General features: G+C 42.3%; 3 protein-coding genes across 7 annotated transcripts in view; 1 reads left to right on the top strand and 2 right to left on the bottom strand.

Annotated features, from left to right (window-relative positions):
• cwf19l1 (CWF19 like cell cycle control factor 1) overlaps positions 1-3149 on the bottom strand; it is a 10140-nt gene extending 6991 nt beyond the window's left edge. The window contains exons 1-3 of the mRNA XM_085436005.1: positions 3013-3149; positions 1281-1365; positions 172-256 (exon numbers count right to left, since the gene is read on the bottom strand). Coding sequence (XP_085292131.1) covers positions 172-256; positions 1281-1365; positions 3013-3035 — 193 coding nt within the window. The 5' untranslated portion in view covers positions 3036-3149. The remainder of the gene's footprint in view (positions 1-171; positions 257-1280; positions 1366-3012) is intronic.
• An 813-nt stretch (positions 3150-3962) lies between these two features.
• Positions 3963-13597, top strand: dmtf1 (cyclin D binding myb-like transcription factor 1). 2 transcript variants are annotated; one of them, XM_085436045.1, is made up of 17 exons: positions 3963-3999; positions 7295-7410; positions 8324-8458; positions 8795-8880; positions 9103-9214; positions 9730-9806; positions 9889-10046; positions 10128-10160; positions 10247-10356; positions 10441-10669; positions 10747-10898; positions 11011-11202; positions 11473-11555; positions 11628-11786; positions 11861-12082; positions 12408-12513; positions 12970-13597. In XM_085436045.1, the coding sequence occupies exons 2-17, from the start codon at positions 7302-7304 to the stop codon at positions 13002-13004; spliced, it is 1998 nt and encodes a 665-aa protein (XP_085292171.1). In that variant the 5' UTR covers positions 3963-3999; positions 7295-7301; the 3' UTR covers positions 13005-13597. The 2 variants fall into 2 exon arrangements, with proteins under 2 accessions (XP_085292171.1, XP_085292170.1); XM_085436044.1 differs by lacking the exon at positions 3963-3999 and adding an exon at positions 5343-5428.
• On the bottom strand, positions 12202-20912 carry tmem243b (transmembrane protein 243, mitochondrial b). Of its 4 annotated transcripts, XM_085436047.1 has the most exons (6): positions 20499-20912; positions 19854-19950; positions 16945-17216; positions 16668-16718; positions 15489-15593; positions 12202-15405 (listed from the first exon to the last, which is right to left on the bottom strand). In XM_085436047.1, exons 3-6 carry the CDS (start codon positions 17020-17022, stop codon positions 15286-15288), a joined length of 354 nt encoding a protein of 117 aa, XP_085292173.1. In that variant the 5' UTR covers positions 17023-17216; positions 19854-19950; positions 20499-20912; the 3' UTR covers positions 12202-15285. The 4 variants fall into 4 exon arrangements, with proteins under 4 accessions (XP_085292173.1, XP_085292175.1, XP_085292172.1 ...); XM_085436049.1 differs by lacking the exon at positions 19854-19950 and having other exon boundaries at positions 16945-17118; XM_085436046.1 differs by lacking the exon at positions 19854-19950.
• Between the last annotated feature and the right edge of the window lie 803 nt (positions 20913-21715).

Raw genomic sequence — 21715 nt, forward strand, 5'->3', positions numbered from 1 at the left:
AAAGAGGCTTTTGAGTTTCCTCAGAAAAAGCCAAAAAACATGCTTGCTTTCAGCATGAACATAGGAGGCGCTGTTGAGTTCTTATGCAATGCTATTAATGTAACAGCGCCCCCTGTGGTCAAAAGCAACAATAAAGATGAGCATCTGCCCAGATGTTCCAGATTTTTTCACCTTTCTTGGCTCCGGTTTTGTACAGCTGCCACTCGGCTTCAGCTTCCGGCGTCGTTCCAAAAAACTCTCCAACACACAGCAGCAACTGGTGGAAAACAGATGTGAAAATCACCACAACTTAAAGACGATTACAGGTGTTTTAATATGATAACTTAACACACAGTTCTATACAATGATCTACCAGGTCATTGAAGGTAACAAGAAAACATTTAAGGGGATGGATGGGGGAAAACTTAGATGGAAAAAAAAAAAGAATAAAAAGTTTTATGAGAAACAAAATGAGATATTTACCAGAAAAAGTCTGTAAGGACAAGTCTATAAACAAGTGTGTGTTGAAAATAAATAAACCGGTTGATTTAGAAGAAAAAACGCAAAATTGCCAGAAAAAAAGAGAAACAGCTGACAAATTCATGTAAAAGCAACTGACAAACTTACAGAGGAAAACTGGTAAAAGAATAGAAAATGGCAAATTTCTAAGAAAAAGCTTACTGTAAAAAAGGCAAGTCTATGTGGAAAAAGGAAAAACAAATTATGATAAAAATGTAATAAATTAAAATAATTAAAAAAAAAGAAAAACATCCATCCATCCATCCATCCATCCATTCACTTCCGCTTATCCTTTTTAGGGTCGCGGGGGGCGCTGGAGCCTATCTCAGCTGTCATAGGGCGAGAGGCGGGGTACAACCTGGACAGGTTGCCAGTCTGTTGCAAGGCCAACACACAGGGACAGACAACCATTCGCACTCACATTCATTCACACATTCACACCTAGTGACAATTTGGGTTATCCAATTAACCTATCCCCACAAGCTGCATGTCTTTGGACGGTGGGAGGAAGCCGGAGTACCCGGAGGGAACCCACGCAGACACGGGGAGAACATGCAAACTCCACACAGAAAGACCCCGGCCTGATGGTGGAATTGAACTCAGGACCTTCTTGCTGTGCGGCAACAGTGCTAACCACCGTGCCACCGTGCTAAAATCACAGCTAGTATAACAAGAAAAAACTGTCAAATTTACATTTAAAAAAAACTAAACAGATATAAAACCCCACAAATCATTTAAAAAAAATTAAATGATAACTGGATAATGTGACGCATCTGACTCACATCAAACTGCCCAGTCTTCTTCTGGATGGCCTGGACTCGGTTGAACAAAGCGTTCAGACGGCCTTCAACGTCCCCACACGCCAAACTAGAAACACGCATGTTTTAATATTTTAACAATCAAGGCAATTCATAGATGATTTCCTCTGGAAAACATCAGACAGTCTCCAAACATCTGTTGTGTTTTTGGGACTTGAATGATGCCTTACTCATTGGTAAAGTTGGACACTGAAACATCAATAGCACAAAGTGCCTCTTTTATTTTTATTTATTTATTTTTAGAAAGAGGAACAATACATATTAATGAACATTTTAACAAATGTAAATATGCCAGATTATGGCCTTGGGCTAATTTCCATCTGCAGACCCTCTGGCAGGTTGGTGTTAAACACAAGTTAGTAAAAACATACAGAGACACTATTTACAGGTCATGTGACAAGGACAAAAACAGTGATCACATTATACTAGAACAAACAATGACAAGAAGAGTGGACACAGAGGACAGTATAGACAACAATAACGGAAACACATCAATTATATTGCACAAACCCCAGTATTGCACATGCCCTGACTGTCGTGATATCGCGTTCACCCATTGCACTAACAGTTGTTTTTACCTTTTTGTAATACACTAACTCTTTTTCCCATCCAATATAAAGCATGATTATTAAACATGATCACATGTTTGCGTGTCCCTCAGCCGCCCTTTTAAGTGACTCTTAAAGATGGGTAGACTTGTACTTTCCCTCACTGACAGTGGAAGACTATTCCAGAAGCTCACTCCCTGATCTGACAGAGCATTCTGTGAAAAGGTGGTCCGCCTGAATGCCAGTTCACAATCACCTCTAACAGTGGCTCGAGTCAGTCGAGACCTGCTAGACTTTTGTTTAATAAAATCACTCATTGGTGGAGGTGCCAGACCATGTATAACTTTGTATATTAGACAGGCAGATTTAAATAATTTGAAATTAGTAAAATTTAAAAACTTGTATTTTTCTAAAATTTGACAATGGTGATATGAAAAAGGTTTTTTATGCTCTTTTGTAGCATACTTCGATTGGACCAATAGCAGCAGAGTTCGTATTAAAATAACATTAAAATAAAATAAATCAACAGAACTCGTGGATATCATTCTGTTTAATTAAAATGACGTTAATATATTCTGGTAAAGTGCAGATTTTTCACCACAAACTGCAAATATCAAACATGCCTCTACGTCTGGAGACTGTTTAATGCAACCTTGAATCATGCAAGTTTTTAACGAGGTTCTGTATATTTCAGTGTAATACATTATGCCGAAATAAAAGTGATGACCTCGTATATTTTCAAACCTTTAAACACATTTTACATTAGGCGGACGGCTTTAGAACCCATCCTGGGGGTGGATGAACACTGACGTTCAGCAGTGAAACGCGTATTTATAACATATAAATCTGAAGTTAATAAGAAACGCTTAAAATTTCTGAAATTTGTTTTAAGTCTGATGAGAGTGGTCACATTTTTGCATCTAAACAGTTCCGAAAAAGTCAACAATTACAAGACCCTGACCCGGTGAGGTTTACACGCCTGTTAACGGAAGGGTTTTCATATTTTTCTTTTACCAACGTGTTTGTATTAGAAACGGAGATCCTCTAACATCATAGCTGAAACAACATGGACAACATAAACAGCATCGATTTAACCAGAAGCTACATTTAACCGGACGCTGCGTCCTGTGTTCACTGAGCAGACTTACACTCTGAGCGGCTGCTCCTCCATGTCCCTGAGCAGATTTTTACTCTAAATCTTAAAATGTGGGATTTGGATTTTAGCAGCTTCCATTAACCGCCCGTCGCTAGTAACTGTCCGACTAAAACAAAGGCGGAACTATTTGTAATTTACGAAGCGGGAGTACACGCGGCTGCGCGAGACACACTAAGAAAGACAAACATTTATTAAATTAAAAATGATAATTTTAATTTCTAAAAACTACAAGAGAAGTAGCTCAAACAGTAAGAAATATTCCATGTGGCTACCCGGACAGATTTCAGTGCGGAAATAGTTGTTGCCAGGTTTGATTTGAGTGGTTTGAAGAAGCTGCCGTGTTTCAGTACGTTGTTTCTGTAGTTTACACCTGTTCTTAAATCCACTCAGTTCTGTAATCCTGATTTTACTCTGTTTTAATTATTAAATCTGCAGTGTGTTTGTTTATTTTATTTATAATTCATATCAATAATGGGACAGAAGACTAACGAATGAATGAATTAAAGGACTTCACCAGGGAGGTAAAATCAAGCATTAACTAACAAAATAAGCAAATAAAAATAAAATTCTAAGACTTTAAATAGTTAAATTAACTGGAGTATGGGTCCTACTCGGGATACAAACTGAATGTACAAAAAACACAAGTTCTCAGTAGTTTCTATAGAAAGCCCTGATAGATACTGATAGATAGCAGAATGGGATAGGATCCTCTCCAGATTTATATGGGCGGGTAAAAAGCCAAGAGTTAAGTTTAAAACACTTCAGCTTCCCAAGGATAGAGGAGGACTGGGCCTCCCTTGCCTACATGACTTATTATAGGACAACCCAAATAAGGACTCTGGTGGGCTGGTGTAAACCTGGATATTGTTCAAGATGGAAGGAAGTGGAATTTTCCTTGGGAGGCAACTTCCCTATCGGGGCACTGATAGGAGATCCCTCAAAGTTACGTCTCCTGGGAGCCCCGGGCAACCATTGGATGGTAAGCTCAATACAGACATGGAAAAGAGTACTTAAAAAGTATCAATTAAATCACAGAGCTGGATTTCTTAGGTGGTGGGCTAATAAAGGTCTCACCACATACAGTACCTTGTTGAAAGACGGAAAAGTGATGAGTTTCCAGGACCTTAAGAATAAGTTTGGGTTGCAAAATCAAGACTTTTTTTTAGATATTTGCAACTGAGGGACTTCCTGAATAAAAGCTAAAACATCACCAGTTATCGACTGGGAATGAAGAAATTATTTACATATTCGAGAATGCATTTAGAGATGCACCCTATCAACAAATTATTTCTATATTATATCGTTCACTGACCAACCTGGGGTCATGATACAAGATATGTTAAAGCAAGATGGGAACAGAGGGTAATCTATCCCTAACAGGAGAGGAATGGGATGGGATCTGTAGGCAGCAATGGTCGGTAACAAGCGCCTCCTCGTGGAGGGAATTCAGTTGGAAGAATGTAATTCATTATTTTAATACCCCGGCTCAAAAATCCAATTATTCCCATAAGACAACATGCTGGAGGCAGTGTGGACATGCAGCAGCAAATCATTTCCACATTTTTTGGGAATGTCCTTGTGTGGCTCCATTTTTGAAGGAAATACATAAGGTCCTGGAAACAATCTTCCAAAAGAAAATACAATTTAATTTTGCAGTATTGTACCTAGGTAACTTAGAGTCTTAAACTATGTAAAGCGGATAAATATTTGTTCAGTGTGCTGTTGGTAGCTTCCAAAAAGGCCATAACCCGTTGTTGGCTTAATGAGGATACTCCTACTATAAATGAGTGGACTGACGTGATATATACTATTTTTGTTATGGAAAGAATAACTTTTAGGCTAAAGTTGCAGGCGGACTCATTTGACGAATACTGCTCGAAATGGTTGAACTATGTACAAAATGGGAGGCCCGATTTTGTATAATCTCGTTGTATTTTGTGGTTTGTTTGTTTTTGTCTTGTTCCCCCCCGCCCAACACACACACTGTGATAAAGTTGTATTGTTGTACATGTTGTATAAATAAGAAAACCAATAAAACACAAATGAGAAAAAAAAACTTGTTAAATTAAAAAAAAAAAAACAACAACTCATCACACATTTGCCAGAGAAAAATGCAAAATTCACGAGGGGAAAGAAAACCTCATATTTTTTACTCTTACAACTTTCAGTTTTATTGATTTGTTACATGTTTTAATCAAACAAAAATGTGTTTTCCTTTTTACCTTTTTATGGCGCTTCAGTCGTAGATGTCGTTTATTAAAAACCATGAAATATAATTAACATAGGCATGAACAATTTACGGATACTGTACGGACCTGGCAGCCCGCTGGCCTTCGCGCAGCCGAGCCTCCATCCTGGCACTTACCTTCATCCTGGTAACTTGCAAGTTCCCGGACTAAAAACAGGAAGTAAGTAGCCAAATCAAAAGTAAAATTCACCGTCTGTTTGGTAGTCGAAGCCAGTGAGAGGTGCGGAGAAAACTCGGAGCCATAAAAACTGCACCAAAGCCGAGAATAAAGCGCAAAAACAGTGTCAAACTGCACAGACGCCATAAGCTGCAGCTTGTCGACTAACATGGCGCCGGAGAGTTTTCGTCTTTCATTCAGCTGCTTAGCTTTCAGCAGGCTAACGGTTAGCATGGAGTCAGCGTCACTGAGTGTTGGGAATGCCGGTCTTTGTTCGTATCACATTACAGCTTATGCGTTAGAACAGCGCTGGTCTCTTTTCTAATATTCATGTAAGCGTACCATTAAAGATGCGTTAGTCTGCGCAGAATTGATCTTTTCATCAGTGTAAATAACGATGCACAGCAGCGTCCGCCAAACTCCGTTTAAAAACCTCCAAATTTGATAGAGTTTTGATAATTAAATGCCAGTAAACATATCATTGATCGTAAATTGAAGGAAAACATTAAAGACTTAAATTCTGTGAACTCGCTGTCAAAGAAATGCGGAATATTTGAAAATAATTTACACCTTTCTTTGTTTGTTATATTTCCCCTCAAAACAGTGGGGGGCGGCAGCGAGCAGGGTAGAATTATTACATTTTATAAATCACGTAAAAAATGATAGGTACTCCCCTGAATTTACCGGCCGCATCTGATAATAACAAATGTTATTATACTTTATTGTTGGGGAAAAGAACTGTCTGTGAGCATTCAATTTTTCTTTTAATCCTTCTGTTTTTCAAAGCAGCTTGGCGTGTACACAATAAAAGTAACACATGTTAACTTGTATGGTTTACAGTATTTATTGTCTTCATAAACCGGTGTAAGATCACATGCATCACACATCTACAGTGACACTGCTGGAACTGAGTCACAGTGATGGCGCTTAGCTTAAAGTGTCAGATTTCAGAAGGGAGTTCTGACTGTGATTTTTAGTTTAGTTGCCTATCAGCTCTTTTTCATTATAAAAAACATCTGCTAAAACATTTGATACTTTCATTTTTGCAAACTCAGCATCATAACATGTCTTAAAAATTACAAAAGCAACACTTCTATACCTCACCTAAAATTAATAAATGATGTTTTATTTACCGTGTTGTGCTTCTTTTTATTAAGAGGGTGCTAACTGTGCCATGTGCATTGTTTTTATTATTATTATTATTGTTGTTATTATTTTATCACTGTCAGTGAAATTTGAGTTTTAGGCAGTTAGTGTGATTTTTTTTCTATATATAATATATGTACATATTTAAAAAATATAATTATGTGATCAATCACCCAAATGACCCATTTGGAGCTAGAAAAACCCTGATGGTTGGACAGAAAAATGACTCACTTGGAAAGTGACATTTTATTACTATTTTTTTAAAGAAGCAAATAATTAACAAGCTTAATCAGGACTGAGATTAGTCATTAGTCAGATCTAGTGTGTAGAAATCTTGATTTTCCCATCTTCAGGCACCCACAGAGTCGAAATCCGTCCCAGTCCTTGCAGATCTTTGCTGTAAATAGTTTTTCTTATGAAGGTTTCTAACTGATTGAGGTGACCCTGAGGTGTTTGATGCCAAAATAACAGCCGGTTGAACCCTGTAAATACCAAAGAAGCTGCTTCAGCACTTCTTCTATTATATCATTGAGTATAGCAGACGCTGATCGAGAAAAAAGAGAGAATAATCCTATATAGGGCGCCTCTAACCTACAAGCCGCTTTGCAGCCTACTACGAACACACCAAATTGTGATAATTTGGTGTGTTCGTAGAGAAATTAGTACCTGAGAACACCTGTGGCTGTGAAATCGCTCTGAGTTCGTCTTTGTGTCTCTCTGCAGCTGCAGGATGAGTTTAGCAGCAGAGGACGACGACGCCGGCGCTTTAGAAAACGTCAAATCTGTCACGCTCACTCAGGACAGTGATGGAAGCATCATACTGCACTGTCCTCCCTCTGGTGGGTCCACACACACACACACACACACACACACACACACACACACACACACACAAATCCCATCAGTAACTAATCAGTACACTTAAAGTATGTTCAGGGTTTTTAATTTTAACATTCTGTGTGGTGATTTTGATTAAATTAAAACACTTTTGTTTTTTTAATTGTCACATTTATTTATTTACTTTTTTGCTCCTGTGGGTTTGTTTCTCTTACACTGCACCTGAGTGGAAACAGAACAGCCAGGGTTCAAATTTGTGATGTTTTCTTGTCATTTTTCCTATAAATTTGAGCGTTTTCCTCATATTTTTCAGTTTTTAAGTTTTTTTGAATTTTTTAAATTCATGTAAATTGGTCATTTTTTCTGATAATTTGTCTTTTTTTCCTCATAAATGAATTTTTCTCCTGATAATTTTCCAAGTTTTGAAATTACCCAATTTAAAAAAAAAAAAATTGTTGTTTTTTCTAATAAATGTGACACTTCTTAAAACGTATACGTAAGAAAAACCCCAATTAATATAAAAGTGAAACTAAAAATAACAACAAAAACTTTAGATGATGTTTTTGTCAGATTAAGGCTATAGAAATAATTGTGTGTGTAATGGATTGGATTTATATAGCGCTTTTCAAGGCACCCAAAGCGCTTTACAATACCACTATTCATTCACTCTCACTGGTGGAGGCAGCTACAGTTGTAGCCACAGCTGCCCTGGGGCAGACTGACAGAAGCGAGGCTGCCATATTGCGCCATCGGCCCCTCTGGCCAACACCAGTAGGCAAGTAGGGTAAAGTGTCTTGCCCAGGGACACAACGACCAGGACAGAGAGCCCAGGGATCGAACCGGCGACCTTCCGGTTACAGATGCGATTCCCAACCCCCTGAGCCACGGTCGCCCTGTGTGTGTGTGTGTGTGCAGACGAGGACTCGGAGCCACTCCAGAAGAAGCTGCGACTCTCCACACACGAGCAGGAAAACTCGGACACGCCTCAGTTCTCCGTCGTCACGTTGCCAGGTCAGACGAGCTCTGGACCGTTCCCCGTTCATGACTACAGTGAGTCACACTGAAATCACCTCACACGGTTGCTGCTAACAGCTGCTGCAGCTGCATCCTGATCAGAGGGTTTTCATTTACTCAAACTCTAAATTTACTCAAATCCAGCAAAAATAACAGAAAATACAAGTGAGGTAACTCAGATTGTTCAGATCCTGGTCTCCTTAGCCAGAAAGTACCTGCTGGTGACGTCATCATCCTCATGCTGGTTTATGGTGTTTGCTGTTAATGTCTGCATTAAATGGCACAAATAAAGCTTCAGATATGTGAAGTTGTTTGGGTTTCTGGCGGGATAATAAGGTTCGAGGGTAAAAGATTTTCCGTGTCGTTTCTCAGTGTCGGACACTCAGGCGGAGACCTTTGAGGTGACGATGACGCCCACGGCGGACGAGCTCTCTGAGGACAGCGTCACTCAGATTCAGGTGGTGCTCAGGCTCCTTTTTTCTTATTCTAAGCGTTCTGTGTTTGCTCTGTGTAGTTTCCTGTAAGGATGAGCCACCAGTTAAAAGTGAGCTGTTTCTGCTTTAATAAAAACAAAGTGACGGAAAACAAAAAGGAGTTTTATTTATATGAAATGGATTAAATGTAAGAGAACGGGGTGTGACTGAACAGAGGTTTTCATTTTGATCACTTTGTGTTTGCAGATCCTACAGGAAGATGAAGACTCCCTCTCAGCCAATCAGAAGACGGAGGTGTCGCCTGTCAGTCAGGCCTGGTTCACAACTAAAGAAGACAAAGACACGCTGGCTAATAAAGGTACCAACGAGGCCAGAACCTCTGTAGCAGACAGTGAATGCAGCTCACTGAGAGGCTTAGAGAAAACAGCACGGCCCAAAAGAAGTCAGACTGTTTGGAAGTCTGTGTGAAAATGAGCTCAGTGAACTCTTTCCTGATGACTTCATGGTGTCAGACTCTAGTTTAGAGTCCTGTTGAAGACAGCATGATGTTTATTTAGGACTCCTACTGCACACCTCGTAGTCTGCCTCGATGGATGTTGGAGTCCGTTAGCAGCAGCAAAGTACACAATAAAAAGTTCTAATAAAGCCAAACTTAACAAAGGGAAAAAAAAGTCTGGTTAAAAGCTGATTTTTCTTCTCCTTTTTGACTTTAAATGAAACCAGAATGTATAAAATAAACATAATTTTTTACTCAAACCAGCGACTGGAACCATGAACTCCTCAGGAAAGACTTTCATATGGCTGGAGTCCAGACGAGTCACCCCCTGCTGTTCATTAGAAACAATGCAGGTTTTCATGTCTCTTCCTTTTCAGGTCATAAGTGGAAACAGGGCATGTGGTCTAAAGAGGAGATCGACATCCTCATGAGGAACATCGACCAGTACGTGAAGGTACGTGGGGTTGGTCCCTGACATAATTTCTGCCTCTGTGACGTCTGATGACGTTAAACTGTTCTTGTGGCCACGATCTCAGGGCCGCGGCATCGAGGACCCGGCAGAGATCATCTTTGAGATGTCCAAAGAGGAGAGGAAGGACTTCTACCGCTCCGTGGCGTTGGGATTGAACAGGCCGCTGTTTGCCGTCTACAGACGAGTCCTCCGGATGTACGACAACCGCAACCATGTCGGCAAGTGAGTGCACAGAGAAAAGATGGTGTAAGAAAGGCAGTGCAAGTTTGTTGGTTTTTGTTTAAGGAGTGGTTTGTGTCTTAGGTACACTCCTGATGAGATCGAGAAGCTGAAGGCGTAAGTACAACTTTGTTTTAACGAGCGCTTGATGACGGTGTAAAATGGATTTCACACTAACCCGTGTTTATATGTGATGCGTTTAGGTTGAGGGAGAAACACGGGAACGACTGGGCGACTATCGGTGCTGCACTAGGTCGCAGTGCATCCTCTGTGAAAGATCGCTGCCGGCTGATGAAGGACACGTGCAACACAGGTACTGCACAGCAGCCGTTTGTACTTGTAGAGATATTTAAATGCTTGCTTTTATTTTGAAATTCGCTCTGTTTTTAAAAACCAGGTAAATGGAGCGAGGACGAGGAGCGACGGCTTGCCGAGGTCGTATACGAGATGGCAGGGGTGTCACCGGGGTCGGCGGTCACAGGAGGCGTGTCATGGGCGACGGTGGCTGATCGAGTCCGCACACGCTCAGAAAAGCAGTGTCGGTCTAAATGGCTGAACTACCTGAACTGGAAGCACAGTGGAGGAACTGAGTGGACGAAGGAAGATGACTTGAATCTTGTACGCAGGTACGGCGGTGTGGGCGTGCACACGTGTGTGTGAGCGAGCATAGTAAACCATGTGTAAGCTTGATACCGTGTTTCAGGATATCAGAGCTTGACGTGGATGATGAGAATGAAATTAAGTGGGAGGATCTCGCCGGCGGATGGAGCAGCGTTCGATCACCCCAGTGGCTCCGATCAAAGTGGTGGAGCATCAAGAGACAAGTGGCCAATCACAAGGACATCCCCTTCAGTGGTATGGATACACACACACACACACACACAAATTAATACCGTCATTTATTTCCTCATGTTTCTGATTCTCTTCTTCTATTATTAAAATCTCGTGATGTGGTTTGCGTCGCTAGTCCTCCTGAAGGGCCTCCAGGAGCTCATGGCCTCCTCGCACTCGCAGTCAGCATCTGTTCCGGGCAGCCCCTCCTCCCTTCAGATCCGACTCACCCGATTAGACGAGAACAGCGGCGGAGCCAGCCCCGCCCCTAGCTCTGTGGCCGCACTGCAGATTCCCTTACAGATCCCGCTGCAGATCACACACCTGGGTGAGCCTCGCACGCCTGCACTACACCACCCACATGTTCACTTCCTCTGCGTGTGCTGCTGCTGTGGCCACACTATTTTTTTTTATGGAGATACTAAACCACCATAGAAGAAGAAGAATTAGAACCAGACTACGCTGATGAATCAGAGAAGAAGGTGACTGAGGTTTACCTGTTGGACAGCGTGTAACAGGTGTGCTGCCTGCAGCTGAAGATGTTCTTGTCCTGACAGCGAGACCTCTGACTGTTGCTCTGTTTGTGTTTCTGTGTTAGCGTCAGATTCAGCGGCAGCAGCTAGCGACAGCGAGACCATCACACTGAATGCTGGAGCGCTGCAGACCTTTGAGATCCTGCCGGTAAGCACCACGAGCGCCTTTCACAATAAAACACATGAATATGAATGAATTTAAAACCTTTTCTTTGTGCAGTCGTTCCACCTGCAGCCCACCGGCACCCCGGGAACCTACTACCTCCAGACGACACCCAATCAGGGCCTTCCATTGAGCTTAGCCAATAACAGCACCGTTACCCTGACGACGAGCTCCTCGCCCTCATCTCATGAACACATTATCCTCCACAGTCTGTCGGTCAGTTTATTGCCCTGCTGAGGGTAAACGTGTGTGTGTGTGTGTGCGTCTTTTCACATGCTTTCCATCTCCAGGCCGACAGTCTCTGCTCCAGCGATGGCGTCATCATCCAGACTGTCACCTCTGACCCCGCCTCCTCCTCCTCTGAAGCCCTCAGCCAGCAGCAGCTGGTGGTGGAGACTGAGACCCGGGGCCAGGACGATCGTCTCGACGCCGCAAGTCTGTTGGAGGGGTCGGAGAGTGTCGCCACGGAAACTCAGGAGCCAATGACGAATGGCTTCAGTGACACAGACAAAGTAGAAGCTTCAGTTTTTCCTCACACGTTGTTTGCGTGCTTTTAATTCGAAAAGCTTTCTGTTAGTATCGTTCTGTTTTTGTTGAGAAATAAAGGGGTGGACAAAATAATAGAAGCCAGTTTTGTGGATTAAAACTTTTTTATGACCAGAATATGTAAGAATTTTAACTTAAACAAAACAAATAAATATATTTGTACAGTGAGAAAAAACAAGGGGGGAGGGTGGGGTCACAACACAACCAAGTCAGCTGTGTTGTCCTTGTACCCAGAGGGAGCACACAATGATGACTGAACAATACAACAGTGTGTGTTTGTGTGTGTGTCAGGGCCTGCGTTCCCCCCCGATGGAGGCTCCAATGGTGCATTCTGGGATAACGTCTGGGAGTGCCGTGCTGATCGTGTCTCCTCCCAACATCAGTAGCACACTAACGGGTAACACGCACACACAGTTAAAGTAGAACGTAACTGCGAATCTATGCTCTGCCTCCTGTCAGTGAAACTATGGCAACCGTGACCCACGAGGCTCAGCATCTCCTTTACTGCTCAGAGACGAGTCCCTGTGTGCTGCGTGCGCTGCTTTAAATTCACACTGTTTGATTGGGTTTTCAAGCCTTCGTGTCTTTTAAATGATGAGGTTGTGCTTTAGTGTCCACGCCGCCCAGCTGTATGGCGGGGTGGTGAAAATACCCAGGCTTCCAAATCTGATGCCCTCTAACCCTGTGGTGCACTTGGAAATTCTGATGATTAAAAATAGAAAAATAAATTAAAGAAACAAGAATTGTTTAACATGAAAAATATAGCCTGAAGTTTCTCTCCAAGTGTGTAATCAGAGTATTCATACTGCTGCACGAATTTCACCTGAGCATCACTTCCTTTGTTTTTCATCAGATCCCATCTTGGAAAACCAGGAAGTCTCTGACTGAGTCGGACTTCCCGCTGCAGCTGTCGCTCAGGGCGACACCTCCACCCTTGGGCTTGACCCGGCATGTCAGACTGTGATACTCCCTCCTCTCCTGCTTCCCGTTTCCTCTTTAACGGATGCAAGCACTTTAAAACTAAACGGAACATTTTTGGAGTCCCTGAATGAAATGACCGCAGTGCCAAAGAGACTCTAAAGCCTGGACACTTTAATGTGAATGGACCCTTGGATCTGAAAAATCATCCTTTTTCATTTTACATGAAGTTGTTTTGTCGGGATGGTGACAATGATCAACAGAACTCAAAGGAATAGTTCAATGTTACACATTTTCCACCTGTTTTTTCATGACTTAAGTACACCTTTATTTATTTATGCTCATTTTTGAAGACTTTAAATCGTAAACTGCTGTTTTCAGCAGGAACTTATGTGAAATTTTAAAGTAAAAAAAACATAATCCTGAAGCTGTGGTCAGGTTGGCTTTTATTGTGAAAGGCTGGGCTTATTTGCCCTAAAGAGGTTTATCCTGTTCCTCTGTAACACACAGCTCTGTTTCCATTGTTTCATAGCTGGTAACGCCTGTAACACCCGCTGGATTTATCCGCAGCTGAAAATAGTCCCTCAGAGAGCATTCATTCCAACAGATGGCGCAGAGATGGGAGTGCTGCTGGTTTTGATGTTTTTTGTGAGTTTTGCTTGAACTAGTCAGAAGTCATAGCTGCTCCTGTTTTTTTTTTTTTTTTAAACTTTATTGAAAAGAGGATCTGAAGGCTTTTAAACCCTCGATGGTGTTTTTTGGAAAATTGGAAAACTGAAAACCTTATATGAATAACAGGTCATAAAGCAGGAGCAGCAGGAGGAATGGATGCTTGAGGACTGAATGGATCTGAAACAGCCAGATTAATAACAGTGACACAGCTTTATGGGTAAAGCCATTTACAAAGCTTTCATTCATTTCCACTGGTGCTACAGCTGGCCTGAGAGAGAAAAAGGGTAGAGAGAGAGTGTGTGTGATTTAGAAATGCTTAGTGCAAAGAATTGGCAGTCTGTGTAATTCGGCATTTAAATCCAACTTAAAATCCTCTCAGCCACATGTGGACAGTAATTATATACACGGTTATCAGAAGCCGACAGACGGAGAAAACACAGGTTTGCATATTTCCGATGTGCTGCTACAGCTGCCTGCTAACGTCTACAGTACTGAACTGCTGCTTCCCTCCATGCTCACAGCCTGCATCCAGGTTAAAGGAAAAGCCCACCTGGTTCTCACCTGAGCAGGTAACAGCAGCAGAATACATCTGAATTTGGGCTGAGGACAGAAAGCCCCCTGAATGCACCACTATGGGTTTTTATATTAGTTAATGGTAACAGACGACACACACCACCATTAGCTTCCGTTTTCTCTCCTGAGAAGGGGTGGTGGTGGCATGGCATACTATAATCCATAATTAGCAGATTCTCAGACTAACAGATAAGATGAGGTTATGGTATGACAGTGGCCTGGTCCTTTGTTCCCTTTGTGAGCTTGTCTATGTTTGAATTGTTCTGAAGAGTCCACTTTGGAAGTAGATTTAGGATAAAACATGTTTATGCCTTCATAATGTCCACAGTCTGTATATAAAAGATGGACATGGCCATTGTGACGTCTCAGGTTTGTTGGGCACCACCATGGTTCATCTCTGCTGCAGCTGTTAAAGGTTTGAACAGTGTATCAGGATAAAAATATGTTTATTTCTGTGTTTTAACAAGGGAGTCTACCGACTCACTGCTGGTGCCAGCCTCTAGTGGCCACTAGAGGAACTACAGGTTTTGTTTTTGGACACTTTCTCCCTGGGAAAAAACAGAGCGAAGCTGGTGAGTAAAGGAGCTCTCTGACATCCAGCCTGCATTCCTGCCTCCTGCTGTCCTGTTAATGGGACCTTTGATGGCGTTTTGTTGGAGTTTAATGATCAAAACTCATATCTTTAAAGAACTGCAGATCAAACGTGAGAGTGAAGGAAAGATAAATGTAAAAGACGTCAGATTTAAAGCGACTCTGAGAATCAGAGGTGGATTTTTTGTGCGTATAAACAGTCGACTGTGTGTTGTGCTCCAGCAGTTTGTCACCTCTTACAGTACATCATCATCCCACACTGAGTCAAGTCTCTGTGCACAGTTCCCACTGGTGCTGATTCCACACCAGGTTCAAGTTTATGTAACAGTTATTATTTTGGTCATGTGACTCCTTCACGCTGGTCCTGCTCATGAAGGCTACGTGTTCCCTTGTTCCCGCTTCCTTGGCCCTGCCTTTACCTGACGTCATGGAAGTAGAGGTTGGCACATATACACAGCAGCACGATGGACGCCAGCATGAAGTAGATCAGATTCCTGAATTTGGGCTCCAGGTTGCCCTGCCGGTACCAGAATATCTGCAAGACAGAGAACAGACGTTTAAAGGCTCCCTTCTGTGACCCGGCGACCTTTGCGTGAGCATTTGGCCATGTTTGTTTACCAGCACTAACGTAGAGCTGCAGGTCAGCAGGATGCACACGGCGAAGAAGATGTTCAGCGGCCGCGGAGGCATCGTGGGAAACACAAAGGAACAGATGACAGTCACCTGCAAAACAAATGCTCGTGAATAAAAATACATGCTAGTGAACATACGTCACTCTTCTGTACGTTCTTTTGAGCACAACCCGCATGAAGCGACAGTCGCAGCCAGAGATGGTAAAGACTTCTGATAGCTGTGGTTGCTAACACTTTTGGTCGTGCAACCGTTTTGCAGTCAGCTGACATGAACTTGTCCATTCTGGTCATGCGACACAAACTGAAAGCGTTGTCCTTCAAAGTAAGGGTTTCATCTCAGAGCTCATGTTTCAAAATGTGCAACTTTTACTTTGAAGGTGAATGTTCCATTTTCTGTTTGCCCCCCACTTTTTGGGGTTTTAATGCCGTTCCACTCAGTGAGTGTTTGCAGATATGCTGATGTCTCGTGTTCAGCCTACAGGAAACCATAGACAGCTGCGATTTCACCTAGCAACACCAGGTCTGGGAACAACATTCTCCCCTCACGACCTGTTTTTAATATCACATCCAATATGGCCGATAGCTCCAGGGCGAGATGTCGCTGACCCTCGGGAAACACTTTTCTGATAAACTTACTGGCTCAGTCCCACGTTTTTAGGCACACTGAAGAAAAGATAAAAGCTGGTGAACTTTGGTTTGGTTTGGTTGAAAGGAGGGTTACCTGAGGTATGCTCATTGGTTCACAGCTTGTGATTGACAAATCATTAGCCGTAAGGATATCCAGCTACCTGGTGGATAATTTAGCTGCACAAATATTAAATGATGCTGTTAACAGTTATGAAAATAATCCCAAGTTTGAGTTCCTTTATTCTACTCCTTACTCTGAGCTTCAGACAGACAGGCAAGGTCAGGCTTTGTAATTCTGTCTCAGGACACCAGCAGCATGGGTTTTAGATCAAAGAGGTCTCTGGCTGATGGACAGATGTGTTCAGGGACAAAAAAAAAAAGAAAAAAAAAAGATTGAGACACTGCACTGAGAGGAGAAGAGCAGCAGCTGCTAGACTGGCTGGTTTCACCTCCGCCCACTCAGGAGCGGCTTCTTCCTGTGTGCCAGAGCAGGTGTGGTGACATTTTTTTAGGTCTGTATGAACGATGCGGAACTCACCAGAACCACCACAGACGTAAATCCCCCCACTGCCGTGTTGATGATTCGATCCTGCAAGAAACAGATCAGATGAGTGCATCACCCTGAGGATTACGCACTGCTGATCAGACCTGATCATTTTCAGCTAAAGTGACTCTAATGAATTACTTCAGTACAAGCAACAGTTAATAAATATTCAGATTAATCCGCTGCTGAAAGTAGTCCTCAGCAGCTTTTGCTCTTTATACACAGCCCAGTCGCTCTCCTGCAGAAACATCAGTAATGGCTGACATCATACCCGAGCGGACGTCTCTCCAAACAGCGGTCTGTTGTCCAGGCCACTCGTGCCATACGTCCTTGTAGTGAAGTCATCCATGGCGGCGCCCGCAGTACAGCCCCGACTGATCGTTTCTCAGCAGCGCCACTTCATGGAAAAGCTGCGACAGTTCTGCTGCATACTAGCCGTGTCTTTCTGCACGCCGGGGAGAAGACGGTCAGTGTGGGCGGAGCCGTGGGGACATTATAGAGGTGTGGGCTAAAGGGACCAGGTAGGCAGCTGCTCCTCCTTCACTTTAGTGACAGAAAACAGAGACTGTTAACAAGAGGCAGCGTGGGCAGCGCTCCCTGAAAAGCATTAAATATCAGAGTGTCAAAGTTTCTCTGAGGAACGACATGATTGTCTGTCAGTAGTGGTCAGCTGCTGCCGCCAATCAAAGGATACGTCAGAAAGATTTACACTGTAGTTCCTCTTGCTTCACTTCCTCTTCGTTTAGGATAGATAACAAACCACAGCTGCTGATATCGATACAGTGAATGGTACAGAAAGAGGAAGCTCAAATCAAAACCTCACAGACTCCTTTAAAGAGCTGTGAGCTACAGCGTGTCGTTAGTCTGGCGGTTCACAGGCCGCTCAGTGAGATCATGAGCCTGTCGCTGCTTGCTCACACGCTGACCTCACTACTTTACAGTGTGACGGAAAACCGGGAGGAGAAGCAGAAAACATCGCTCTGCTTCTGCAGTGAAACTGAAACAAACACCTGCTGCTGCACAGTTCTTATGAACACCATTAATATTTCATACACAGCAGAATTCACTTTATATAGAAAACAAAGTGACAGCTGTGGCTGAGGCACAGAGAAGCCAGCCACATCTGGAAGAAGATTCCACCTGATCCCCCCAGAAGCAGCAATGCCTGTTCTCTATAACAGAAGCTTTGAAACCCCCGTGAGGGATGCAGTGATAAAAACAAAAAATAAAATAAATAAAATGGAACCTCGGGCCTCCCGACTTATAAACCCTCCTGCAGCCTCATTGCCCGTTCCATTTGATTTTCTGTTGTTATAAAAACACCAATAAGGACACATTTACCGCTAAATCTTTACACTGGTGACACAGCGGCCTCCTCCAGGCTCTCCCAGGCTGCAGATTTTCCTGTGTTGAACCTTAGTAAAGCCTTTAAAAACACTTAAAGTGTTTATTAGAGAATTCCATCTATAAAGCACGTAGCAGCTTGGCGTTTTGTGCTCGGATTTTAATTTTATCCTGTTTGTTTTTGTTATCTTTGATAACGTTACAAAAATAAAGAGTTTCATCTCAGGAGAGTTCCTGACTAAAGAAAAAACACAAATATAGTTCATGAGTGTTTAAGGATGAGCATATTAGGAAATTATTTGAACTCAGAGGTCGCAATACTTATTTATCGTATTGTTTTATTACTTGTTATTCTGTTTGTTAAAAAAACAAAAATAACAACAACTACTTATTTATTACTTCTTTTTTTTTAAAGAAATTCTGTTTCTTCATTATTTTGTTTCTTTTAGCTCCGGGACCGTGTGTACATAATTTCGTTCCACCTCATGTTAACATGTGATGGAAATGACAATAAAGCTCCTTGAATCCTGGAAGAGGAGTCTGGTGTCAAAGGTCGGCGGCACCAGCGCACGTTTCTGTCACAGATTTTATCCGGTGTAGTTTCTTCAGACACCGACATCAAAGCTGGTTTTAGAACAATGAACAAAAGCCAGATGTGGACATTAGACTGTGGTGCCCACAGTGGCTGTCCCACTGATCACTGAGTCACTCCTCTGCAGTCTGAGGGCCTTAACAGGAAATACTGGCAATGTGGAGCTAAACTTTACTAAAGCTACAAAATGTGAGCCTGCAGGGTGACGACATCGCCACACGGGCACAGATGCATCCTCTCAGCAGATTCAAGCACCACTTTCATAAAGGCGGCTGCAGACATTTCTTCTTTTCTGGGTGAGAAGGCGGCAGGAAAGGAAATAAAACCCTCAGCAGAGCTTTCTCAGCAGAAAAAACAAGAGTGCAAAACAACAGCTCTTTTATCACCGAGCGTACGGTCGGCCCAAGGCGACATTCCTCCTAAGCCTTGTGATTCACTAGGCCGCTTAACAAGAAACCCTGAGTCTGAACAGAGGCACCGAAAAACAAAAATGACACCCCGATAAATCCAGATAAAGGAAGAACGCAAACACAGCAGCTTCATACCAACACAAATCAGAGGAAAATATCGAAATCTGCACTTTAAAACACATGAAGACACACCAGGACTGATACAGGCAAAACTAAGGAGGAGAGAGAGGTTGTGTAGTCATAAAGCAGTGGTCATTCTCAGAGTACAGCGAGAATTTGCCAGGAAAAAGCATAAGGCTATAACATCAGATTTATGAGCAGAAAAACTGTAAAATCTTTGTCAAATGTGTGCTGCTTTAATATGTACGATTTTCTCACAAACCTCTGACTTTAGAAAGTTTTTAAACTCATCAAACATGATTAAAACTGATTTTTAAACTCTATTCCACTGTAAACGCCACGTTTCTGAGATCACTTGTGTCGATCTCAGACAAAATGTGGCGCGACAGTTGAGTGCGCCTGCGTTTTCACGGTACAAACACACGGGTGTTCTCTGATGTCCTTTCTTTGCTTGTGTCGTGCACACTTCAATCATCCCGCTCTTGTGCAACTGTGGCACCAGCAGAAAGGTTCCAAGGAGCACTCTCGATAGGAACCACGTTCCCACAGCTGTGATCGATCAGCTTTAACCTGGACAAATGTTTGTAGAGTGCTACACGTTTTACAGAGCTCAGAGCTTAATAAATGTAAACAGTGTGTTACTGTAATGAAAAAAGCATTAAGCACAAACAGCCTGACAGCGAAGTCCCATGTGATGAAGGTTTGATTATTTACCTCTGAAATGTTAGCAGGACCACAGTTTTGGTCAAAAACGTCTCTCTTGTCAGTAATGGTTGGTTTCAAGTTACAGGGACATAAAACCACAGACAAGCTGCATAAAAATAAAAACACGGGGAATTACTGAAAATAACTTGTTAGTAATTATTATTGTTTCAGTAAATACCAATTTCCAGAAATCTCAAAGTCTTTAGCATTGAACTGTCCTCCAACACAGAGAAATTAAAGAGCTTTAATCTGCTTTGAAAACATAGTCTGACTCAAATTGATGCTGTGCACTCTGCGGGCTCAGTATATAGCTTATCGTGTCTGTAATCGCTCAAGTTCACTCAAAACAGCTCAGTAGCTTCACCTGAGGGTTAACGACCATATGTTAGCACTACGAGGAGAAAACGCTGGAGAAGAGCTCGTATCTTAGCCATTAATATTATTAAGCATGCATAGAAATGGAAAGAAGACGGTAACCTTAAAGCTGCCTTCAGTAGTGTAAGCTAACCTGAGATTTACCCGTGATAGGGCCAGCACCGAAGCGGGTGATCTGAGCTAAGCTAACTCCAAACAACTGCTCCCCGGCTGCTCGAGAAGTGCCCACAAATTTACCAAAAAATCTTCCTCTAATCTAAATCTTCCAGTGAAACATACCTGCCTCCCACTTCTGTGTTGACTCTACTGGAATCAACTTCAGAGCGATCAGGGTCACAGTTAAAGGGAATTAAAGCCCGGCAGGTCCGCATCGAGCTGTTATCACAGCCGATCTGTAAGATAGCCATTCCACTTCCTGTCGGTCCCACTGTACTCAAAATGGCTGCACTTCACCCTGGAGCGCAACAGGGGGCGCTCCTCAGTGAGCAGGAGTGAGTGTAGATACACGGCTAAAATAGTTACTTAGACTTGCTTATAGCTTTAAAAGGTCACATTTTATTGTATTATTCGCTAACACCGTATTTATTCTGCGTCTGAATTGAAATAAAATGGCACTACGTTTTAGTTTTTCACGCTGTGAAACAAATTTACCTATTCTGCCAATACTTGCTGAGTTGCCTGGTAAGGTATTTACGACAGTAGGCAACTCTTGATGGCACATATTTATGGACGATAAACATGCGTACATAAAACATAGTGGAAACGTTTAAGTGTTCGGAATATTTAGTTGACTGAGATGAGTGAACGTAATGGTACAAAGAGGTAGCTGCTACAAATTCTCTGATGCTGCCGCCTTCTTGCCTGAAATCAAAATGGCAGCTGCCGTAAAGTTGCTAATGGTGCTGTGACGTCCCTAATAAGCAAAGAAATACTTTTTTAACTGCACTTGAAATCTGTGAAAAATTAAAGTAGAATGATGTTTGTCATTGTAAAAACATATTTGTTTAAAAATACGATGAAAATTTTTAGAAGATAATTGTAACAAGGCAACATTTACATTTTTGTGTCGCCGTCCATTGCGGACTAGCTCACGAGCGCCCTCTAAGAGACAGCAAACACAAAATGTCGGGAGTTCCAGTTTCCATTAAAAGCTCTCTGCTGTTAAAGGCGAGTGGAATTATTGTTGGGCCGACGCTTAGGCCGAACTCCATAAAAACCAACAAAACAAACAAACACACAAACAAAACTGGCCGTTTATAACCAAAAGCGCCGTGTCTAAAAAAAAGTAAGAGTAATGTAACAGTGGCCACTAATAGGCACGCTATTTTAACAAATTGTTTTTTAAATTAAGTTTTTTGCAGTTTAACCCGGTAAATATATTATTTTATACAAAACATTTCTTTAAAAAAAAACAACGATTTCAGGTAAACAAAAACGATTTTTTAAAAATTGGATATTTAAAAGCAAAATTTTCCCGTAATAATTTCAGCACCCTG

The sequence above is a fragment of the Copadichromis virginalis genome, linkage group LG17 (assembly GCF_057382275.1).
Source record: "Copadichromis virginalis isolate Kocher_CV1m ecotype Utaka linkage group LG17, C_Virginalis_male_GT1.1, whole genome shotgun sequence".
Taxonomy (NCBI): domain Eukaryota; kingdom Metazoa; phylum Chordata; class Actinopteri; order Cichliformes; family Cichlidae; genus Copadichromis; species Copadichromis virginalis.